Source organism: Lissotriton vulgaris, chromosome 5 (genome assembly GCF_964263255.1).
Source record: "Lissotriton vulgaris chromosome 5, aLisVul1.2, whole genome shotgun sequence".
Lineage (NCBI taxonomy): Eukaryota > Metazoa > Chordata > Amphibia > Caudata > Salamandridae > Lissotriton > Lissotriton vulgaris.
Genome location: NC_141693.1, coordinates 1473248781 through 1473273438, shown reverse-complemented (window position 1 = coordinate 1473273438; position 24658 = coordinate 1473248781). Strand labels below are relative to the sequence as shown.

Sequence of the window (24658 nt, the reverse complement as noted above, 5' to 3'; positions counted from 1 at the left end):
ATCGTAACCAGAACAACCAGTGATAATCTTACGAAACCAAACCAAACCAAGAACCAAAAAGGATTTTAACAACCCTTACGAAGTAACCAGCTAGCTATCACTAAATACTTAACTGAGGCACTGAAGACGTCACCAAGGAGAAACCCGTCACGTTTCGCCGTACTAAGGACTGCACCTCGGGTCCAAGACAGGGCGACGGTCAAGGCAACGGCCCACTGCAGCCGTCATGAACGGGAACCCTCGTGGAAGAGAACTTCGGGCCACTTTTGCGATATGCCGGGATCGATGAAGTGGGGCGCCTCCCTCAGGAATCTTCACACGAAGCTTCTCGAACTCTTCAGGCTTTTGGACCGGTACCGAATGACGTCGCCCCACGTTGGGCGCCAATTGGAGTTCTGGACTTTTTGGTTCCGTCCAGAGGTGTCAGGGAACAACACCCGAAGACCCCGGAGTTCCACCTGTCTTGGTGCACGAATGAACAGAAACACGGGCTTCTCGATGGTGGCGTCAAAGACCAAAGGTTTATTACTGCAGGGACACAGAAGTCACAGAAACCACACATGGGCAGTGTCTAGGAGCCTGTTCCAATTGTACAAAAAGGGTTGCTCCTTATATACTAAAATTTGAGCTTGAGGCAAAATTCTTTACATGTAATACATTCCCAAACCTTTGTGTCCTAAACAATAAATATTTGGCGTTGCACAGGAATCGTTGACAATATCTGATGTCAAAACATTACGAACGAGGGGTTCCCACTTTTCCATCATAATCTCATGTCAACTTTTCGTTCAAGACCCGGACCGCCTCATCGTAAATTTCGTTACCTCCCCCTAATAAAGGCCCAGAAGGAAAGGAGCAGAGCCAGGTGCAGAAGATAGAAAAGCAGGATAAGAGATGTTTGTGGGTCGTAAATGGGCAAGGCTACCAGCTTCGGCCGCCTAATCGTGATCAGGCCAACGGACACGAGAACCAGTATAGCAGGACTGGCCTCGGGCAGAGGAGGCAGCCTTTGTCGAGTCATGCAGCTACAGCGTGTTCTGTACTAAGGTGCACGTGTCTTTAGAGAGGTGAATCTCCGGCTAAGGCTACGTGTCCTTAATCGAAATGCAGTGATCAGAGGTTATTGCTTATGTGAGGGCAAGAAACACAAAATGGCTGCCATGATCTAAGATGGATGCCATGGGTAGATCAGAAATGTGTCTGTTACAGGAGTACTCTTGCTCGTAGCGTAGCGAAAACATCAGGATATGCTAAATGGATCATTTGCGGTTCGCTGATACCAATATTATGCATTTCCGACAATATTGAAAACACGGGTTCAAATCGTCACGGAACCTCAGCATCATCAATGACATCACTGATGATATCATCCAATGAGTCGGCTGGTTTGTTTCATAGTTTACATAGTGGTGATTGTCGCGTCCTCCCCATCCCAGGATCAGACAAGATGAAATGCCACAGACTGAGCTCGTAACTGACATCTTTATTCATTAGCGTACAAAATTCCACTGAACTTCTCATTATCTCATAACCGTTAATAACCACACCTTAACACCTCCCAAATAATTCTTTCATTGAGTCGGCCCAGAACCACGAGGTCCTGGCATCACTGTCTTAAGACACTACATCTTCCCGTTATTAAATAAAAATGTGCAAACAGTAGCATTATAGTTCTTCAATAACTTGTCGAGGTGCTCGCACTGTTTGGCCAGATGACGTGGTGTGAGGTAGTTGAACTGTACCCTGAGTGGACAATGAGGGCATAGGGAACTGATGATTGATCTAGGCCGTCAGGTGGGTCATCCTCATCTGTGATTCAGCGGCTGATGAACGCCTGTAACATGACAAGTCCCTTGTGATAGATTTTACAGGATGTAGCACCATTATCATGTGTCCCTAGCAGGTCACACTCAGCAGCAAACAGAGGATCTGTTTTACGCTTCCATTTGACAGGAACCCAGTCACCTTCATCAAAGACCATCTCCTAAGTTCGCCAACATTGGTCCGCACATGTCTTAATGTGAAGTTCGTGAGCAATGTCAGTGGCACGAATCACATCGCAGTCTGAGTTCATTCAGTGGTTTACTGTGTAGTTTGGTTCTTATAGCGCTCCCAATCAGCAAAGTGGCAGGACTCTCACCGGTGGTGGAACCAGGAGTTGAATGATAGGCAAGGAGAGCTTGACATCAGGCCTGACTCAACTTGATTCCCTCTATTTACATAGGTTGGATCACTCTCATTAGGGTGTCCATAAATTGTTCCACAACACTGTTAGCTTGGGGCAACAAGGATGTACTTTTTTGATGCTTGAAATTGAGTCTAGTTAGAAACTCCTTAAAATCCTTACTATTGAATAGTGGATCATTGTCAGATTTAGGAATGTCTGGGATGCCCCATGCTGCAAAGATGTCATCATGAGTTGTTGATGACATTTCCTCCACCAGAGAAAAATGGGAACACTCGTCAATGACTACTATGAGATGATTTCCATTCGCTAGGGGCCCAAAGAAATCAATGGGCACTTTTTTTCCATGCACGTGCAGGAACATCAGACAAAGTTTGTGGATGCTGTGTTACTTTAGGAGAAAGGCCATTACATAAGTGACACTCCTTCAGTTTCCTCTCAACTCTCACACACAGACTCGATCCTTCAGAGCTTTTTTAGTGGTGAAAATGCCATGATGCCCTTTGTTAGGGAGTTCAATGACTTGCTGTCTGGGACTATTTGGTACGAAGCTCCTTCAGCTTAGTAACACTTCTTCTTTAGTGACAGACAGATCATCCTGCACATTTTTTAACTTTTGAAATTCAACATCATTACTTAGAGATCGCACACTTTGGGGCGTATTTAGAAGAAATGGCGCAGCGCTGCAAGCCATCGTGCTGCGCCGAGCTGCGTCATTAGGAAAGTCAAGGATGCATCACATTTACAATAATACAATGCATCCCTGTGCTTTCTTCTGTGCTGGTGCACTATTGGTTGCCTAGCACCAGCACAGGCACCCTTGCACCATGATGTAAGGTTGCCTGCATTGCAGGGATGATAGTTTTTGTGCATTTAGGGACCCCTTCCTGCACAAAAACAATAATTTATGGTGTTTTCCTCCTTATATGTGTGCTGCATTCTTGCAGCACACTTAGAGAGAGAGCAAAAAACAAAGAGAAATAAAAGTATTTATCCTTGTTGCACCAATTTATTGCATCCCCTGGGGAGGCGTTCTAATCTGGCAATTCTCAGGTTTACATGATCTTGTAAACCTGGGATTGCGTTTAGAATCCATGGGTGTTGCATGGGAACACCCAAAGAACGCACCTTTCACGCAGAGTAATGCATAAAAAGGGGGCCATATTTAGAGAGATAAAGACACGCAGGGTGGCTTAGCATGGCCTTGTAAATATGGGCCAGCACATTGTGCCACCAGAGCATCAGAAAAAGTAGCGCTCCGGTGGCGCAGGTGGCTTGTAAATATGGCCCTTTGTCTCCATGACTGAACTGAAATGATGTGCTAAAGGGCAAGTATGTCTTTATCTGCATTTGTAGTGGCAAGCATCTGTTAAATGGATAAGGCCGAGTGCGGGCTGGACCTTACAATGAAGTTGATGTACTCTTCAGCTGTTTTCGATGTTGAGCCATGCCGATGTAATGGTACTCAATTATGTGAATATGATGACCTTGGTTGCCTAGCAGCAAACCTTCGAATTGTAGGCATGTATTAACCTAGCACTGCTCTCACTCAGGCTGCTACAGGCATTTGTTTTGAAAGAACAAGGTCTCATCTGGAGCTGAACTGAATGACATCAATGGACTGATATCCACCAAACATTGCTTTGCCGGTCCCCCATAACAAGATAAGTGAATTTACTAAACTGGAGGAAAAAGTTAGTGGGTACTTATGACACAGTTCCCAACACACCCCAGCCCCAGCTGGCAAAGGCAAGTCTTGGTAGCTTGTCAGGCTTTGATGATCAAACCTCACAGGGCGAGCAGCCATTGCAGAAAAGCAAAGTATGTTTTAAAAAAACATGAAACACACGGGGACTGCCACGTACCGCTGAGGTTCTGATTGAGTATGGCGGGGGTCCCTCCACGTACCTTGCAGGGGGGAACCCTCAAGTTTCGTTAGGCCAGCGGGTGGTACACAATATTAACAACAACAACAAAAAATAAAAGGACAATTTTAATCTCTAAAATCCTATCCATCCGAAATATTGTGCGTGTGAGGTACAGAGGGATATCGTGCTCTAGGCTTCCGGCTCTGCTGTATATTGTCTGGCAGAGACACCCCGCCATGACTGCTGATGACAGGCCTGTGGAGGGGGGCCGTCATATTTCATGCCCTGCAGCCATCTCTCTTAATCTTCCAGTTATTGCAGCCAGGGCCTGGGGAGCAGTGAGATATTACGTTTATCCCCTGTGGCTCAATGAAACCCTCTGCGGAGCAGATTCGCGCGCCGGAAATTTCCAGAGGTTCCTTGAGCTGCCTGACTCTGGGGGAGGAGAGAAGACGTGTAGTGATGAAGGGTGAATGTAGTCAGTGCCGGCTTTAGGGCAGTGCGACTGGTGCAGCAGCACTGGGTGCTGACCTGTGAGGGGCCCCGACCTCAGCAGAGGCGCGGTGTTTAGCAATAACTTATGGTTTGGGGAAATGAGGGGGGGGGGGGGGGGGGGGCACTTTTGCCAGGTGGTAGTGAGAGAATCCTAAGAGAAGTACATGGGATGTGGGGGTGCCCAAAACGATTGTGGCACCGGGCGCCCCCACTCTAAAGCCGGCCCTGGATGTAGTGTCCTGCCACCGCTGTTACATGCGGAGCATTCAGAAGGCCCTCTAACGCCGTGAGGTCATCACCTGCGGCGACCAGATGTGTAGATGCAAACAACGGGCTGGCACAGACCAAGAAAACAGAAATACGATTGAACTTTGGCACTGCAGGGACTTCCTAGTGTCACACTGATAACACTCAAGGCATAGCACTACACAGGTGCAACCCACAATCCTATTAAAAAGTCTGTATATGATAAAACAAAAGAAGCCTGTCAGAGGCTGTGTGCCTGGTTCAGTTTAAAAACGGTAGGGTATATTCTCTTTCGACTGGGCCGCTTGACATTTGTATGTATTGTATTTTTGCTTTTCGTAAAAATTAATAAAATATTTAGAAATAAGAGACTACCCCTGATTCAATCCGGTTTTGTTTGCATTCTAGGTTGCGCGGTCCTGTATTTATAACGGTAAAGCCATACAAGACTGTAAACGCGTCCATATGTGTCTATACAAGAGGGAGCTTGAGGGGGTGGTAGTTATTTTCAGATCAGGTTTCTTTATCCAGTGTGTGTATCCCATATTGTGTAAAACTCTGCTATCTGAAAGCATTCGCTCCCCCATGCTGTGAGAAGCTCCGAGAGCGGGCTCTTGATCCCCGCCTCATCAATACCTGCTGTAGAGGTGAATGAGGCAGCATGGCAGGCGACTTTTACAAGACTAAAACTTCTGTTTCTAGAGTGAGGAGAGGGATGGTGGTAACGTGAGCATGCACTTGACTATCATGTATGCACTCACCTACCTCTTCAAAAACTGGGACATGCATTTACTTAACCAGTAAGTATTGGTGTAGGAAATCTGTCTTTTCTGCGAGGTTTTCCGGATTTCAGGCCTTTTGCTGGATCTTAGTTTTTTGCTGGCTTTAAAGCTCAATGCATCTTACCCCTGCTATCGACTAGTAAATTACAGGTGCGCCCTCTTTTAACATGGTCGAAAGATATATTCTTAATTGGCATATTTAATTTACAAAGTGTGCCCAGAGCCTGGAAGTTAAATGCCATTAGTTGTACCATCCGCTATAGTAGCAGTGCATACATGGCTTCAGACCTACTATTGTTGCTTGACTGTAGAAGTGTAAACACAGGTCAAAACCTCCCTTTTAAATAATAATAAGTCACTCCTATGTAGGCCCTGCAGGACACAATGTGAGGTGCATGGTATTTAAAAGTAGAAGTGTAGAAATGTAATGTTAACATGCCCTTATATTTTTAAATTGTTTAGCGCCCAAAGGCTTCCCTTATGTTCGCTCCTCCCTGGAGCATGGTCCAAGTACATGTGTTCTTCCTCATCTTTGCTATTCCTTGTCTTTTTTGCAAATAACTATTTTGTTATCATTTTAAGTGTTTCGGTACGTGCAATGGGCGTCCCAACTTTTATCACAGGAGTGATGCTTTAGTGACTAACAACCACAACTGTACTATTCTATGCCACTCTATGCCACTCCACTCTACATCATTCTACACCACTCAATTCTACACCACTCTATGCCACCCCACTCTGAGCCACCCCACTCTGAGCCACTTCACTCTCCGCTACTCTATGCCACTCCACTGTACTCTACAAAATCCCACTATGCCACTCCTCTCCACACCACTCTGCTCTATACCACTCCACTCTACTCTATGCCAGTCCACTCTATGTAACTCCACTCCACACTGCTCTGTGTCATTCCTCTCAACGCCACTATACATTACTCTACTGAACAGCATTCCACGCTACGCCACTCTATGCCACTCCACTCTATGCCACTCTACTCTGCGACACTCTATGCCTCTATATCACTCCACTATACTCTCCGAAACTCAAGTATATGCCATTCCACTCCACACCACCTTGCTCTATGCCACTCCACACTACTCTACACCACTCCACTCTACTCTGTGCTACTCCACTCTATGCCACTCTACTCCACACCACTCCACTTCACTCTGAGTCATTCCTCTCTACGCCACAATACACCACTCCACTGAACGCCATTCAACTCTACACCACTCTATGCCACTCCACTCTGTGCCACTCTACTTTGCTTCACTCTACTCCACAACACTCCACTCTACTTTATGCCACTGCACTCTACACCAAGCCACTCTTCACCCCTCTGCACCACTCAAATCCACTCTACCCTACTTTACTCTATGCCATGTCACTCTACTCTACAACACAACACATCACTATATGCCACCCTATTCCACTCCACCCCACTCTATGCCACCCCACTCTACGTCACTCTACTTTAAGCCACTCCAAACTATGTCACTCCATGCTACTCCACTCTACTCTACACCACTCTACTCTATGCCACTCCACACAATGCTACTCTATGCCACTCCACTCTACAGTACTCTACTCCACTCCTCTCTACTCAACTCCACTCTATTCTAAGTCAATCCACTTTATACAACTCCACACCACTCTACGCCACTTCACTCTACTCCACACCATTCTATTCTACGCCACTCCACACAATACCATTCTACTCCACTCTACTGTACACCACCCTACTCCAATCTACTGTACTTCACTCTACCTCACTCTATCTCACCCCACCCTTCGGCCCTCTACTGTAAGCCACTCTACTCTGTGCTGCTCTACACCACACCACACCATTACACTCCACTCTACTGTACTCCATTCTGCTCTATGCCACTCTGCTCTACTCCATGCCACTCTTCTCCACAACTCTTTCCCATTATTTGCCACTCTACTCTATGCTACTCTTATCCACACCACTCTACTCTAAGCCACTCAACTCTCTACCAATCTACTCTATGCCACTGTATTCTACTCTGCGCCACTCTATGCTATTCCACGCCACTCTACTCCACTCTATGCCAGTCTACATCTTTCCATTATACGCCTCTCCACTCTACTCCACTCCAAACAAAAAGACTCCATGGCTGTCTATACTTCTCTACCAGTGGTGGCTGGCATATAAGGAGGGTGGGGGCACAAAAATAAAAGTGAAAAAAAAATTCCCCTTACCTTCCTGGGATGACGTCCTCTTCCCTCTGGTCTTCTCCAAGCAAGCAGGCTCCAGCAGGACCCAGAAAAACTTCACTAACCAATCCTGGTGCTGCTCTCATGCAGCATGAAAGCAGCGCCAGTATTGGAAGGAGCAGCCTTCTTTGGCACTCCAGAGTACACTGGAGCCTTATGGTGGGCCCGATTCACAGAACTAACTTAAGACAAAATCCTAAACTTACTACTTTTGGTATTCACAGAAGTTAGGATTTTGTCTTAAGTTTGTCTTAAGACAGACTTAAGACAGATTTAAGACAAAATCCTAACTTAAGTCTGTCTTAAGTCTGTCTTAAGACAAACTTAAGACAAAATCCTAACTTCTGTGAATATCAAAAGTAGTAAGTTTAGGATTTTGTCTTAAGTTAGTTCTTTGAATCGGACCCGGTGTCTCTAACCCAGCTATTTAAGACAGCTGGGTTACAGAGGTTTAAAATGCACATGTATGGCTGCGTGTTGCAAGCCAAAACACATGTACACTTTAGCTTAAAGAGCTCTGTGGATCACTCCTGCTGCCTGACTGGCAGCAGCAGAAATCAGAAAGCCCCACCCCTGTCCTGACTCTCAGCGCTGGGTTTTAAAAAATAAAATGGTAATACATTAACTTTACCATTTTATTTTTCCATCTCTTGGGGCAATTTTTTAGTGGGGCAATTCTTCTCTGCATTAAAATGGAGGAGCCACCTCTGCACTCTCCTCTACACCAGTTCACTCTATGTTACTCCACGCTTCACCACTCCATTCTACTCTACGTCGCTTTATGCCACTCTATGCCACTCTATTCCACGCAACTTCAGACTATGCCACTCTATTCTACTTTAGCCACTCTAGTGTACCCTGATCTACTGCAATTCGTTCTACACCCATCCAATCTATGCCACTCAGCTCTACTGCACTTCACTCTCTGTCACTCTGCTCTACTCCACTACAAAAATAATCATGGAACTCCAAAGGTTATCAAAATCGTTATTAAAAATAATAATACACTTTGCTTCTTCTTTTTTTTTTTTTTAACACGGATGACATTGGATTTCTTTTGTCAGTGCTGTTTCCAAAGTCACCTGATTAGAAACAAGTTTCACTACATCACCCAGAACTTTGCAGTAATCTGGAACTATGTCATCTCTGATTGAAACAAGTGTGGCTGAAGGAGTGTATGCCGACTTTATTGTTCTACCCATCATCACTTCATGAAGCAAGAGACAAGTCTTTTTGTCAGGGTTACTTCTGATGCTGATCAAAACAAGTGGATCCTGATGCCCTTCCTCTTGTTAGTGTTGTGGATGCACATACTCCGGCCAGTTGTTTTTTGATGGTTCTATTCATCCTCTCAAGTATTCCAGAAGACTGGGGATGACAACTACACTGGAACCTTTGTTCAATTTGGAGAGCTGTACACATCCGTTGCAAAAGCTCGCTTTTGATGTGAGAGCCATGATCTGTCTCAGAGGTCGGCAGGACAAATCTCTGAATCAATTCCCTTAACAAGATTTAGGCAACTGTCAAGCTGTCTGATCTCTGGGTCGGGTAAGCCTCAACCTATTTAGAGAGCAAGCAGACAATTACAAGTATGTTTTAAAGCCATTGCAAACTGACATTTTATTAAAATCTACTTCACGTCTTGTAAATGGCCACTTTGATTTGCAAATATCATTCATGAGGGCACTAGGCCTGTTGCCTTGATTGCGTTTCTGACAGATCAAAGAACAGTGACACAAATCATATGCATCTCTTCTGAAGTTAGTCTTTTACCAATCTTTGGTAAAGGTTCAGACGATAGAAGCACTCCGTGCGTCTGACTGATTATGAAACTATTTAGTCATGCCATTCAACATTATGTCAGGTGATACATATTTACAGCGGGGGCTTCTCTGCCAAGGCGGGGGATCCTTGTCCAACATCTTTAAAGCAGTGAAAAGAAAAAGTAAAACAATAATAACAGAGCGTTAATATAGTTTTATTTCTTTTATTGCAGTCGTCGCAGTGCCAGGTTAGGGTGTGGTGGGCTCACTCCTCACGTCACAGAGAGGAAGAGTGGCTGCTTCTGCTGCACCTAAAGGCACATGACGGGTTGGCCGGCCCTCTCGGGCTGGCCAAACAGTTGTGCACACTTTGCATTTTCTCCTGCCAGCCTGCATTACAGCCTAGGTGGAAAACATGCCCCGGCCTCCGCTCTCTCTCGCAACCACGGCACTCAGGCCAATCACGATGCTGCTATCAGCAAAGTCGTGATCTTCAGGGGAGTCTGGAAGCCTGGGTGCTTCCTGTTCCTGGTTCCTGAACTGTGGAGGAGAGGCGGCGACTTGAGATGGCTGGTGACGACAACAGCAGGTATGCTTTATTCCCCCCCCCAACTTCCCCTAACCCTGCAAACTCCCCTCTCCCATCTCCTACCAGTCGCCACTGCATATTTATGCTCAGGAGTGATTTAGATGTCTTGGTAATTCTTTTTGCAACCCAATTCTCTCAATTTCTTTTTCTTATCCCATGGAACTTAATTCTGGAGGTCTCTCAATTCACCTAAAGAATTCTCAATTGGATTCATTAGGAAACAACCCACATCTTCTGTATTTACCACAGAATTGTCTTTTGATTCATCCTATTCTGCTTTTTGAATCACAATTTCATTGCGAAGTGTGCAGTATCTGGCCACTTGGTCTGCATATTTATTTCAAAATGTGACCATATCTTTTCCAGCCTTAAGAGCAGTACACTTGAATACAGCTGTTCTATTGGTTTAAATAAATCAGGTATAAAGAGAGTATTCCTGATGGGAATTCATGAGGTTGTCATAAACCTCCTTTGTGACCACAGTTGTCCAAAATCTTGGACGAATCCAAATCTTTATTAACTGTCTGTATAGATTGTCACATTCACATTTAATAACAGACAACAAGCTCTTTTCAATGCATCCAACGTTGCCACTGGTAGTGAAGTCACATTCGGCAGGAATGATGTTACTAGGACTTCAGAAATGGAAAATGCTGCATAGTCAGCCTTCAGTGCTCCATAATGGTATTTTATACAGAACCCATCAACAAAGTCAGATCTGCCACGTCAAGAGGAATTTCTTTAATGTATGGTCTTGGTTTGGTACATAATTCTGTGACACTAATGCAGTTGTATTTTGGGTTATCATCATTTCCATCACAACTTATGTTTCTCATTCCATTATTGTTTAAACAGGAAGCAGTGCTGAAGGGTTCAAGTACTAACACCTTTTGTTGAAAATATTGTCAGTTGCTAGTACGAACTGTTCACATCTGATCTGATGACTACCATGTGCTCACTTTCAGTACGAGTCAGAAAAATCTCAACAGAATGTGGTCAACGCCTCTCTCAAACAGGGCATACAGAATGACTAAAAGTGGGTCAAATCTCTCCTCCCTTAAAAAACAACCTCTAGATCCAGAGAACATAAACAACTACACCAGTCTCCATACTCTTATTTTTAGGCAAAGTCATTGTAAGTTGCGTAGTGTCCAGCTAGCTCCACACACTCGAACAAAAAACCTCCTAGACTCTCTCCAATCAGGTTTCCTCCAGGGCCACATTACAGAAATCCTCCAAATAGTTGATGACTCCCTTAGAATCCTCGACTTCGGTAACTCCTGCCTCCTGGTCCTCCTGGATTATCCGCTGCATTAGACTCTGTCAAGCATCTTGACCTCTATTACACTCTAGAGCAATATATGGGATGTGGAGGCACAGTCCTCAACTGGTTCTCCTCATACTTAACAACTGTTCCCAAACTGTACCAGTCTGCGTACATAAAGTGGTCCCTCAAGGCTCGATCCTCTCCCCAGCCCTCTTTAGCCTCTACCTAGAACTACTTGGTGTGATTCTCAGAAGCTCTGGGATTCTCTTTCACCTCTTCACCAAGGATACCCAAATTTACATGAAAATCTCAACGCCAAAAGACGTTGCCCTGTTGTCAGTCATGCTTTTGAAGATTAAAAACTGGATATCTCACCACCATTTAAAACTCAACCCAAATAAAACAGAATTTCTTTTGATTTCGCGTCTGAAAGCAAAAACTCTAGTACAGGAATAGATGGCTAGCTTTCCCACCCCGGATGGCTGCCCTGCCATTGTCCAGAGTGCCAGATCACTTGGTATCACCCTTGACAATCATCTCAATCTTCACAGCCACATCACAGCCATGGTCAAAAGCACAAGATACCAACTTAGGCAGCTTTGGGGTAACAGACTGCGAAACAAGACCTCAAAACAGTGGTGCAGTCTCTTATTTTTCCAGGCTAGATTATGGTATTACCCTTCTCTCAGAAATCTCCAAAGTTCATCTAGGCCCAAAGAGAGCAACAATCCCTACACCTGCCTAATCACCTGCAAAAAGGATCTCAAACTCCTCCATTGTGACAGGGTAGGGTAAGATATTTATTTGTTTTTTTACAACCATAAAATATAACTCTTTAAAAAATGTGCTACAATGTATGTTAAAAAACAATTTCACAATAAAATACATCATTAAGTCTTGATATATACAAAAGAAAAAAAATGTTCTACTCATTGAATAACCGTATTCATGATGAAGTGCATCATGGTGTCTGGATAAATACAAGATTTTCCAACTCCTTAATAACCATATTCCCCGATTCAAAGTCCGCTTTTCTTAAGAGTGAATCAATCATGGTTAAAAGGTTTACCCCTCTACAGATTAAAATGTTTGATGATCCCCCCCCCCCCTGCCCAACAGGTAACAGTCTGCCTGCAGGTACGTATATTAAGTTCTTTTAAAATGGTTTTAAGAGCGGAGACGCGCGAGCGCGTCGAACAAGATGGCCGCCGCCACCGGAGCTCCGTAATCTCGTCAGCCTAATGTGCTGATTTACGACGATTTTGCCTCAAGGTTTGCTTAATAAGCGCAGCGCTAGCGTTCTTAACCGGCCCCCTACCTTTCCAGTCAATTTGGGGCGATTTCACTGTGTGCAGACCCCTCTGCCTGCTTCCTGGTTCCTCTCCCCTGCCTCTGCTCCGAGTCAGCCGATTACCTCAGCTCAGGGGGCGGTGCACTTCTCAAGAAAGGGCCTGGCTTGGGCCTAGCCACTCCCACGGCTCACATTAACTCCTGCACTGCCTTTTCTTCAAGTACTTCTGGAGCCTTTAATACCCTTTTCCCTCATATTTATTAAATTTTGAGGAGGATTTGGGTTTTTTACATTTTCTGACGCAAAAAGTGTTTTTTCCTCTTCAAGATGGATAATAAAAATTCTAATGTCAACAAAAGGAAGCAGCAGGTGTCTCCTCCCCCAAAAAAGTCTACGGTTGTTGAAACCTCTGAACCTTCACTTACTCTGATACTGGAGGAAATTAAAGCGCTGCGCATAAATACTGATGCTATTGCAACCGAAGTGAAGAATGTTCGCAAAGATATGGCGTCCATGTCCATGAAAATTTCCGATAACACTATTAAAATTCAGGACAATAAAACCAAACTAGACGCTTTTACACCTTTGATGGCTCAGATAGTACCAATGCATAACCAATTATTGGAATTGGAGAACCGTAATAGACAATATAACCTCCGCATTTTTAATCTGCCTGAGGAAATTGAGGGCTCTGACTGCCGCTTATACTTGGAATCCTTGCTGCCTGGTCTTCTAAATCTCAAATTCCCGGAAAAATTTGAAGTGGACAAAGCACATAGAATTCCCTCACACAGGAATCCACGCCATACTAAACCCAGGCAGATGATTTACAAAGTCTTGCGTCACCATCACTTGGTCCTCATAAGGAAAGCAGCCAGAGACATTCCTTCGCTTCTGGTAAATGGTTCCAAAATATTTATCCATCAAGACTTTGCTAAAGAAACGGTCGCTATTCGCAAGGAATTTTCCTCTCTACGTCCACAATTGAAAAGCCTTGGTTTTAAGTATGGTCTATTTGATCCGTCTACAATGCGAGTTTGGAAAGACACCTTTTCAAAATCTTTTCATCGTCCTGAAGACTTAAGACTTTTTCTGGACCAACAAGCTTCGTCATCGTCATCAATGGATACTCAAGCTCCTATTACCTGAACGCATTTAATTTGAGCATTCCTGGCGATTCCTTTTTCTTCATGGGCTCCAACGGTTTCTGGCCATACTTGTGGAACGGGTGTGCGTCTCTGTGTCCTTATTTGTGTACCCTGTTTGTTGCTTTTTCTTCCTTTTCTGTATCTTCCTTTTGTGTCCTTCCCTACCTTCTCTGGCTTTCTACATAGAGTTACTTTTCTTCCATGGCTGTATTCTCTCTTCTCTTCCTTCCACTCCTCTTTTCATCTTCATTTTACTTCTTTATGGCTACTATTCATGATGTTAAAATTGTTTCTCTTAATGTTAAAGGTTTACGACATCCAGTTAAAAGAACGAAAATTTTAGACTGCTTGGGTGCTTCTAAAGCTGATATAGGTTTTATTCAAGAAACACATGTTGATGATAGCATTTTACAATATATGAAAAAAAGTGGGTAGACACTATAGTTTCATCACCTGCCCTTGGTAAAAAAAATTGAGTCACAATTTTCTTTGCAAAGAGATTACACTGTCAGAATATCAATAAATTCACGGATACAGAAGGTAGATTTACTGTTGTTAAAGTTAAAATTCATGATTCCACCTTCTTTTTACTTAATATCTATGGCCCCACAGCTGATGATCCTTTGTTTTGGTCTAACTTAGCTACAGAAGTTTTAAAGTTGGGACAAGTTCCTTTGATTGTTGGGGGGGATTTTAATGTTATCATTGATCCGCTACTTGATAGACTTTCTACTACCAAGTATAGACCCCCTAAAGTTTTTCATGCTTTTAAATCTTTCCTAAGTACAACCAAACTGGCTGATGTATGGAGACTACATTTTCCCACTGAAAAATGGTTTTCCTTTTTCTCTAATCCCCATAACTCTCATTCGAGAATTGATTATTTTTTTATTTCACCTTCCCTACTTCAGTCAGCTACAAATCCTGTTATAGGCACTATAGATATATCAGACCATGCTTTAATTTCTTTTGTCTTAAATATCTCTACTACTTTTACTAAACAAAATAGATGGCGTATGAACTCAAGCATCGTCCTTAATGATAAGCATAAACCTAAACTATTGCAGGCTATACAAGACTATTTTTTATTCAACCCTGAAGATTCCACATCTATTGTCACCAGATGGGATGCATTTAAGGCCTACATTAGAGGTACCACTATTTCCATAATGGCTCATGAAAACAAACAATTTAACGCTAATATTAAGCATTTGGAAAAGCAAATTGCTAAATTTGAACGTTTGTTTATCTCCTCTAATGACCCCCAGTACAAATTTACACTTCAAAAACTCCGCTATGAATTTAATGCCATCCTTAGTCAGAGAGCAGGAGTCCAACTTTCCAAATCAAATGCTAAATTTCGTTTTAATACTAACAGATCTGGAAAACTCCTTGCTAATTACTTGAGAATTAAAAGAGATAAGGCTCAAATTACCTCAATACGAGGATCTCAAGGCAAAGTGGCTATTTCTCATAATGATATTGTGCAAGAATTTTTGAGTTTTTATTCAACCCTTTATAGTAAACCTGACACCTGCTCTGAATCTTTAATTGATTCTTTTTTAAATAAGTGCAATTTACCCCATATTTCCTTATCAGATAAAACAGGTCTAGACTCTCCAATTACGTCTGAAGAAATTATGCTTGCCATTAAGTCACTTCCCAAGAATAAATCTCCAGGTCCGGATGGTATCCCAGCAGAATTTTACAAAGAATTCCAATCTCATCTTCTCCCTTATTTGCATGCCCTTTTCTCTCACTTTAGTTCCACTGGTACTATTTCAGGCTCTTTTACGGATGCCTTAATCATTGTTCTGCCCAAGCCTGATAAAGATCCTACCTTAGTTTCTATCGCCCTATTTCCCTGATAAATCAAGACTGTAAGCTTTATGCGAAAATCCTTGCCACTAGACTAGCTCCTGTCCTCCATTCCATTATTCACCCAGATCAATCTGGTTTCATGAAAAATAGATACTCCACTAATAACACTAGAACTCTACTACATATTATTGAACAAAGTTCTCACCTTACTTCTCCTGCAGGAGAGATGGCCTTAGATGCAGAAAAGGCATTTGACAAGATTCACTGGCAATTTTTATTTAAAACTTTATTGTCTTTTGATTTTGGTGCCCCTTTTGTTCGTATGATTTCTGCTTTATATTTTGCCCCTACTGCTCGTTTGTTCATTAATGGTCAAATTTCTACTCAATTTCCTCTCTTTAGAGGAACTAGGCAAGGTTGTCCCCTTTCTCCACTGTTGTTTCTTTTAGGTATTGAACCTTTTCTTAATTATATTCGCATTTGTGATGACATTCAGGGTATTGTAATCAATGATGTTATGGTAAAAACTTTAGCCTATGCGGATGATGTTTTATTATTTATTAATAACCCTCTTTCTTCTGTTCCTTCCCTATTAGACATTATTGCTCAATACTCTATGGTTTCAGGTTACAAATTAAATGTTAGCAAGACTGAATTTTTTCCTTTAAATATGTTTTGTACCTCGGAGATGCTCCAGAACACAGATATTCTTTGGCAACCTACCAAAATTAAATATTTGGGTATTCTATTTGCTTCATCGCTACCAGCTACATTAAAACTTAACTCTGATTTCATACTTGATTACATTAAAAACAAAATGTCAAAGTGGTCTGCTCTTCATCTCACTTGGTGGGGAAGAATGGAATCTATAAAAATGAATATAGCGCCTAAAGTTTTTTATTCTTTAGCCATGATCCCCACCCAATTTCCTCTCAGTTTTTATAAAACTATTGACACACTTTTGTCCAAATTCCTTTGGTCTAACAAAGTCCCTCGTATTGCTTACAAAAAGTTAAAAATCCCTAAGTCCTGTGCTGGTTTTTCCTTGCCAGATTTTCACCTGTACCATAAAGCTTTCATCTTAAAGCAGAGTGCCCTTTGGTTTAATCCTTCACATATGGTAAAACCTCCAATTTGGTTGGATATTGAAGCATCCATTGTGCGACCCTTTTCTTTACCTTCATTGATGTCAATGTCATCCACAGCGAAGGTTGTTCATCTTTCCTCTATCATTAAGTCCTCCAGATTGATAATTAATGACTTAGATTCTAATTTTGAATTACCCTTTCTCTCCACAGTCCACTTGTCTTTATGGCACAGTGCACTCCTTAAATTGAACAGAAACATTTCCTTCTGGTCCTCTTGGATTTCAAAAGGAATTTTATATCTTAAAGATGTATTTAATGGCAATGCTTTTATTCCTTTTGAACAGCTACAGTTAAAGTTTGGTATCCCAGCTAATGACCTTGTGAAATATCAATTTTTATGTAACTCAATTTTGGATTCCTTCCCCAATGGTATTCCCTCCTCCACCACAAATGACCTATTAATTTACCTCACAGCTGTAACATCTTCCCCTAAAGCTGTCTCTGTTTTTTATAAAAAACTTTCCTCCTCACAGGGCTCTAATGTCCAGATTATTTCGTCGTTTTGGAACAATGAACTTTCCATCTCCCTGTCAGATGACTCATGGTCCTCTGTATGGCTCGACAGTATCTCTGGCTGGCTCCCAGTGTCCCTTTATCAAACCAATGCTTATATTTTATTTAACACTTTATGGACTCCTTCACGTCTTTTCCATGCAAAACTATTACTTTCTGATGTTTGTTGGCACTGCAACGCTAGCCCTGGCCCCCTTCGCCATATGTTATTTGAGTGTCCAGTTATTATGAAATTTTGGTTGGAAGTATGGAATGTAATTTTGAAAATTTTACCTTTACAAGATGATATTTCCTTTAATTTTTTAATTTGCAAATCGATTGCCCTAACTCACCCCCTTTCTGACTCAGAGGCAAAATTGTTTAATTTTCTAATCACAGCTGCCTTAAAATCCATTACTTTCTGTTGGAAAGATGCTTCTTCTCTTTCAGTTCATGCTTGGTGGTCATGGATTACCTTTACGAGAAGAGGTGCGCAGCTTTCTCTTAAAGGCGTTACTCATAATCCACAATCATTTCAATCGTTTTGGTCACCTATTGATTCATATGTTTTGCACTGATATTGTTATACATTTTCTTATGTTCTATTTTTACATTGCATTTTAACTGTAACTCTGTAGTTTATGAATTCACGTTCCTATGACATGTTATTCCCTTCCCCTCTTCCTCCCTACATCCTTACCCTTCCTCCTTAATTGCGATTCTTTTGTATTATTATATGTTAATTTTACATATTATGATTGATTACGCTTCATATTGGTTATTTGACCACTTACGCTTGTAACTTCCTTCCTCTTTTTTGTATTGTATTTATGCTTTTTCCTTTTGCCTTAAAAATTAATAAAATCTTTCTGAACACAAAAAAAAAAAAATGGTTTTAAGAGCATTTTTCTTTCTTCGCTAACTGCAGGACAGACACACATCACGTGGCAAAGGGACTCCTTGTGATATCCACATAGTCTGCAAGTTGCATTATCGTATTTCCCTTTCCAACTTGGTTGCAAATCCTTAGTTTCATATCCACCAAACCGATACAGCAATTGTGACAGACACCTTGGTTAATCACCCTTGAACATACTTAAGTACTCTCTCCAGCAGGATCTGAACTACCTTTGTTGTGTGGCCCCACCATCTAAATAAATGCTTTAACTGTGTGCGACCTCTGACCAACTGTTGTAATTTTCTGACGTGGGCACTCCTGCACGCATCTTCCGTTGAATACTTTTGAGTTTAAATACTGTAATTGGAAATCATTGTAATCCATTTATCCTTCTACTGTTGTAGAGCGCTCTAATATCTTCGGGCCATGTCCCCTTTATTTAAAATTGGAAAAATGAAAAAATTAATTAAAGCTGGGGCCACTAGGGCACTGCGAGGTCTCGTCCTGTGTGTGATTTGCCCAGAGGTAGCCTGTGGAGCCCAGGGCTGATGAGGCTCTACCCCGCCTCTCCCATTGCAGCAAGCCCGCTGGGGATCTCACACCCAGGCAACATCTCAGCTTCATCGAGGAATCCTCTCATGCGGCAGCCAGCCTCGCATGGGAAGTAACACCAGTTAGGGGGCTTTAGCCTCCAAGAAGGAGGTGCCATAGATGTACTTCAGGCTAAGGACAAGCAGGGATCTGCAATCTACTCCATGCTCTGCTTGGCTACTTTCATCTCCTCCCCCAAATTTACTATTTTGTGGTTTGCATTTGGCTGGGATTCACTCTTTTTCCAAAAAGTAAGGGGGTCAGCATAAAACTGTATGTATCGCAAACCTGCTCACTTGAGTCATACATTGTGGGTAATATATATTAAAGCATAGGACAAAACATCACCATTCCATCAACATATGGAATACAGGATTGTGTTCTGACTGCGCCCAATTTGGGGGAGATCCATTCTACCGTTTTTGAGTTATGGAGTGACCTTAGAATTGAGTTCCATTGAGCATGTGTATATAAAAAAATGCTATTTCAGATCCCCTCTGCAACTTTTCCCCACTTTGGTAAATCTCCCCAAATTGTCAAAAATGAGTGTAGGCATCAAAATTATGGGCAATCTGATCCAGATCTGTTTTAGAGAGTCCAAAGTACAGGCCCGAAAAATTGGCAGACATTTTTGTAACCTCAGTCATAATTATGGCTCCTAGTTTAATTATATATTTTTGACATTTCTTTGTTTATCCATATTTATTTTTTGCTAATTGTATCTGTGTTTATACATATTTATTTCAAGTTTTATTTCAATATGAAGCTGAAACTAGTATATTCACATATTTATAACCAGTACATGTATACTAGTAATAGAATGACTCACAGGTTTTAATGAAATCCCCATAGACAATAATTAAATACACTCAGATGAAAACAAACACATTTTACTATCATACTTGTTTTTAAAGCAGCAAACTTGCCCCAACGGTACTGGAACGCTTTACATGAGCACCGGTTTTATTCCACAAAGTCACATACATTTTCTTTAGCCATCTGGAGATAACGTCATTTGCCCAGAATGACAGGATATTGAGAATTTGCTGGGGCTTGAACCTGAGGGGATATGTACACGGGAATGGCGAAGCCTGGCATTAGGCAAACTTTGCTAACACCACGCTCTGCCATTCTGAAAACGTAGGGATGCACCGTATTCACAAGAATGCGGTGCACCCCTGTGTTTCCATTAGGGCAGGCGCTAAATCTAGCTGCCTAGCACCAATGCAGGCACCCTTGCACCACAGTGCAAGGGAGTCTGCGTTTGGGGGAATGATTGTTTATGTGAAGGAATGTGTGCTGCATTGTGACATTAAGACACCATCCTGCACATGAACAATCATTCATGGTGAATTGCTGTTTCTATGTGTGCTGCACAATGCACAGTGCAGCACACATAGAAACAGCAAAAACGATGAGAAATGAAGCATTTCTCCTCTTTTCGTCATGTTAGGCTCAGGATTTCCCTAGTCCTTATTTTGGAGCTGCCTCCTATTTACGCCACCCTTGTAAATAGGGGGCATCCTCAAAATGAATGGGTGTTGTGGTGGAACACCCAAGGCAACACCAATTGCACTTACCTTTCATTCTAAGTGTAGTGTGAAAGGGGGCCTCATTTACAAGGCCGCCTTGTAAATAAGAGGAAGGGATTATCGCCTCAGGAACATCATAAAAGTGATGTTCCTGTAGCGATAGGTGCTTGTAAATACGCCCCCTGGTTCCCAATTCCTAAGTCAGCAGCTATGACGGTAGGATTACGTCCACTTCCCCGTTGTATTTATATCATTAAGAAACTTTCTAGGTTTTTAACTTTCCTGCCTGTCAAACTACGCAGCTTTTTGCCTGGCAGTTATCTTTAAAAATAATCACAGACATTAAACTAGATAGTTTTCTGTCAGTATCTACCATAAAGACCTGTAAAACTGGGAATCTTAACCATAATATGCAGTTCCACTTTCTGAATACTTACAACATTCAGTCATAATGCCACCCATATTCTGAAAATGTTTGCTTCAGCTTTAATCTCTTGCCTTTTTCTGTCCATTCCTCAATTTTTCTTCCTGATGTCTCTTTCCTCTGTACCTGCTTAACTCCAACTCTTTTCCCCTTAGACATAGGACATGGGCACCTACAGCTGAACCATCTGAGCAGCACATACAGGGCAGAGCCCAGCTCCCTATCTCCATCTGACATGGAGGGACCATCCCCGACAACAATGCACTACCGGAACGGCAACCAGCGACGATTCTCCATGGAGGTAATATTTTATTATATTTTTTACTCTCTTTGCAGCATGAAATATATTTTACAATTATAGCATAAATAGATCTTAGGAACACCTTACAACTGGAAGTCACGAACAGCTTCACTTTCATAGCAGAAATTGATGCTAATTCTGATGACCTACCACTGACACGCTAGGCTGTGACCAATTACTCACCTTCACAAGCCACGTGGCAATGGTGTGCTGTGTGTACCACATACATGATGATATTTTTATGTCTCATTTGAACAGTGCATGCACTGTGCTTGCAAGGGGTAATCTTTACAATAAAGGGCTTAGAAATCTCCCTTTGCTTAACATTTGTTGGCTTCATTGTCACTCTTCTATGCTGCCTCCTAATTAGCCAGAGTGGGTCAAGCATCACTTCCTTTTCTTTCCGTGGAGCAAGGACCAAGCACAGATTGATTAAAATGAATTAGTATCCATCCGCTGATTGCGTTGAGGTTCAGGTACTGTTTCTTTCACTGACATCAACCAGTGCAATATATAATGCTTCTTCACCCAGCAGCCCCTCCTGGTCTAAAATGCACTCATTTGTAAACATACCATTTCTCGCAGAATCATTGTACATACCAAAACCATCACATGTTTAAATAGATAAAAAGTTCAAGATCCTTTTTAAAATATTACATTGTATTATAATTGCATTTACAATAGAATTTATTAGCCCTGACCCGGTTTTGGAGTGCAATAAGGAAATTCAGTGGCGACTCGGGCAGTTTTCCAATCCACACAATACCACTCCATGTCACCCAATGACATTCCAGACCTTAAAATTCCACTTCACTCAGCACCAGATAATGCACTGCACTTCATGCCACTCCATCACCCTACGCCACTCCACTCTACACCCTTCCACTCACCATCACACCACTTCAGTCTATGCCATGACATTACACACCACTCTATGTCACTTGTTTCTACTCTTCATCACTTTACACTATGCCACTCCACTTTACAACACTCATCTGTATGCCAAGCTACTCTACACCACTCCATTCTATGCCACTCTGCTCTACACCACTCTACTCTATGCCACTTTACTCTATGCCAATCCATGCCATTCTACTCCACTCTATGCCACTACAGCCGCGGTCGTTAGTGGGAGTACCTGCTGGGCGGTGACGTGGGGAGGGACAAGGTGGGGGGTAGTAATCTATGGATTACGGAGGTTTACAGGTAAGTAAACATATACATAAATAAAACAAGTTTTGTTGCGCCCACTTGTGGATGCAGTGCACTCAACGAAATTTGTTTCATATATTTATATGTTTACTTACATGTAAACCTCCGTAATCCATAGATTACTACCCCCTACCCCGAAATTAAGGAATTGCTTCCCATTCATTTCTATGGGCCTAGAGGCCCATTGGAATGAATGGAATTGCATGCGCAATTTGCGAGTACCCAATAGGTACTCGCAAATTGCGCATGCGTGTGTGTGTAACATGGGACTTTGAAAAATGCACTTTAGTGCATTTTTCAAAGAAATCGCAAATTACCAAAAACTTTAGATTGACGGTAATTTGCGATTCCTATTTACGAAATCGCACATTTACATTGTTTAATGCATTGAATTTAAGGAATCACAATGTGCGATTCCTTAAATGCAATCGCAATTTAAGTAATCGCAAATATTGCGATTCCTTAAACTGCGATTTTTGCATTTGGGATGATGCATCTCAAATGCAAAAATACAGGTCGTAAAGGGGCAGATTCTGCTAATCTGCCCGTTTGTGACCGGCTTTTATGCTGATGCCTATAGGCCGTATGGCCCTGATTCAAATCTTGGCAGACTGGTTAGTCAGTCACAGTGGTGATGGATAGCCCATCTGCCGAAATATAAATCCCATAGGGTATAATGGAAGAGGTTTACCTAATGCTCAGTTTTAGATTCCATCATAAGGTACTGCTCCACAACATCCAATGTAAATTGCTCTGATTAGCACATTCCTAGTCCAATAAATTCTGTCTACCCTGAGGTTCCCAAGAAGGTTCACACAAATACCGACTGAAATTGGAATTTGGTGATGTAAGGGGGGAAGACGATTTTGATGCCCTCTTAAAGGAACTGATATGGAAAGTTCTAAAGGAGAAGAGAAGTTTCCAAGTTATAACTGAGAGAGCACAATGAGACATAACAGTAACAGGAAAGCCAAAGCCCCTCCAAGAGGTATCATGGTCAAGGTGGTGTTTCCCACAACAAGATGTCCTGCAAAGCACACACACCTTGGGTCAGATATCATATAAGATTAGTCAGGCATTGGTATACCTAAAGGAAGCTGTGACTGCACTGTTGAAAATAAGCAGTCATGTCCAGTGAAAAGCTAACTTAACAACAAATATATTTAGTGTCAATGGTTAATAAACAGTGGATGACAATTGAAATGGAAAGATCAATACATGACCTTAACTATTGCAGAAGAAAGAAATTAGCTCTTGGGACATGCAGATGGAGAGGGGAGGGAGAATGGACAAAACTAGAGATCTACAGGGAAGAAATCTAGAAAGGTAGCCATGAAATTCAACAGAAGGTATACAGACAGACAAGGAAGGGGAGAGAACATTACTCAGCAGCCATCTAAATAAATAACAACGTTTTTGAACAGATACCAATGGAAATATTGAGCAGGTAGGTCCTTTTAGTAAAACTTAAATTGAAGACATTGAAGGGGTAAAAGAACTTTCGGTTGGTGAGAGTTAAAGTTTACTTACAGTGTAAAGTGAAGTTTTGGCCGACAATTGATCCAAGATTACTCCTCAATGTATGCTGATTTGAACAAGATAAAGAATGGCAGTAACAGCAACAGGTCCTTGGTGAGGGTTTAGGAGTTGCCCAAAGGAGAGATTTGAGAAACACAGTCTTTTAATTATTGGAAGGGTCTTAGTGATATATCTATTTGGTATATCCCTGGGTCAAAGTAAAAGCCCTAACGCTGGTTGCAGGGAGGGAGGGGAGTTTTATGTTGAACAAGCATGTTGCGGATTGATGTGGTTGGGGGCAATAATCAAAAACAGGAAGGAGAAAATAATTATTGATGGTTATGAAACAGGAACGTCTTAATAGTTCATTTCTGAGCTCCTATTGTTAAACTTGGGGGATCTGAATCTCACAAACAAAAGACAAAGGATATGGCATTGTCTCAGATCTAGTAATCTGAATGTGACTTTTGTAAAGGACACTCCTTTGCTGCAGTCAGATCAAGTTTTCTGGCACAATTCTGATCTTCAGCTTCAAATTGTTTTTTTTAAAGGTGGCCATATTGTTTACCAGAAGTCTACGGTGGCATATATCCACATGAAAAGAGAACCAAAAGACATTTAATGGTGACAGTGGGTATCAACGGGATAAAGATGATGCTGATAAATGTCTTTGCTTTCACCATTGGGCATGACAATTTTTCTTAGAAGATTTGGAAAGATTAGTGGGCAAGGTTTGGGGGTATATAGTGATGGGTGATAGTATTATTGTGGTTTGGGACAGCAAGGCTGGCACACCAGGAACATGTTACACTAATATAATGCATGAGTACAGTTAATAAGAAACTAAAA

At 42.0% G+C, this 24658-nt stretch overlaps 1 protein-coding gene across 1 annotated transcript in view; it reads left to right on the top strand.

Moving 5' to 3' along the window:
- CDK18 (cyclin dependent kinase 18) overlaps window positions 1-24658 on the top strand; it is a 644959-nt gene that overhangs the window by 340924 nt on the left and 279377 nt on the right. Inside the window, exon 3 of the mRNA XM_086923438.1 lies at window positions 20934-21079. Within this exon, the coding sequence (XP_086779564.1) occupies window positions 20934-21079 (146 nt within the window). The remainder of the gene's footprint in view (window positions 1-20933; window positions 21080-24658) is intronic.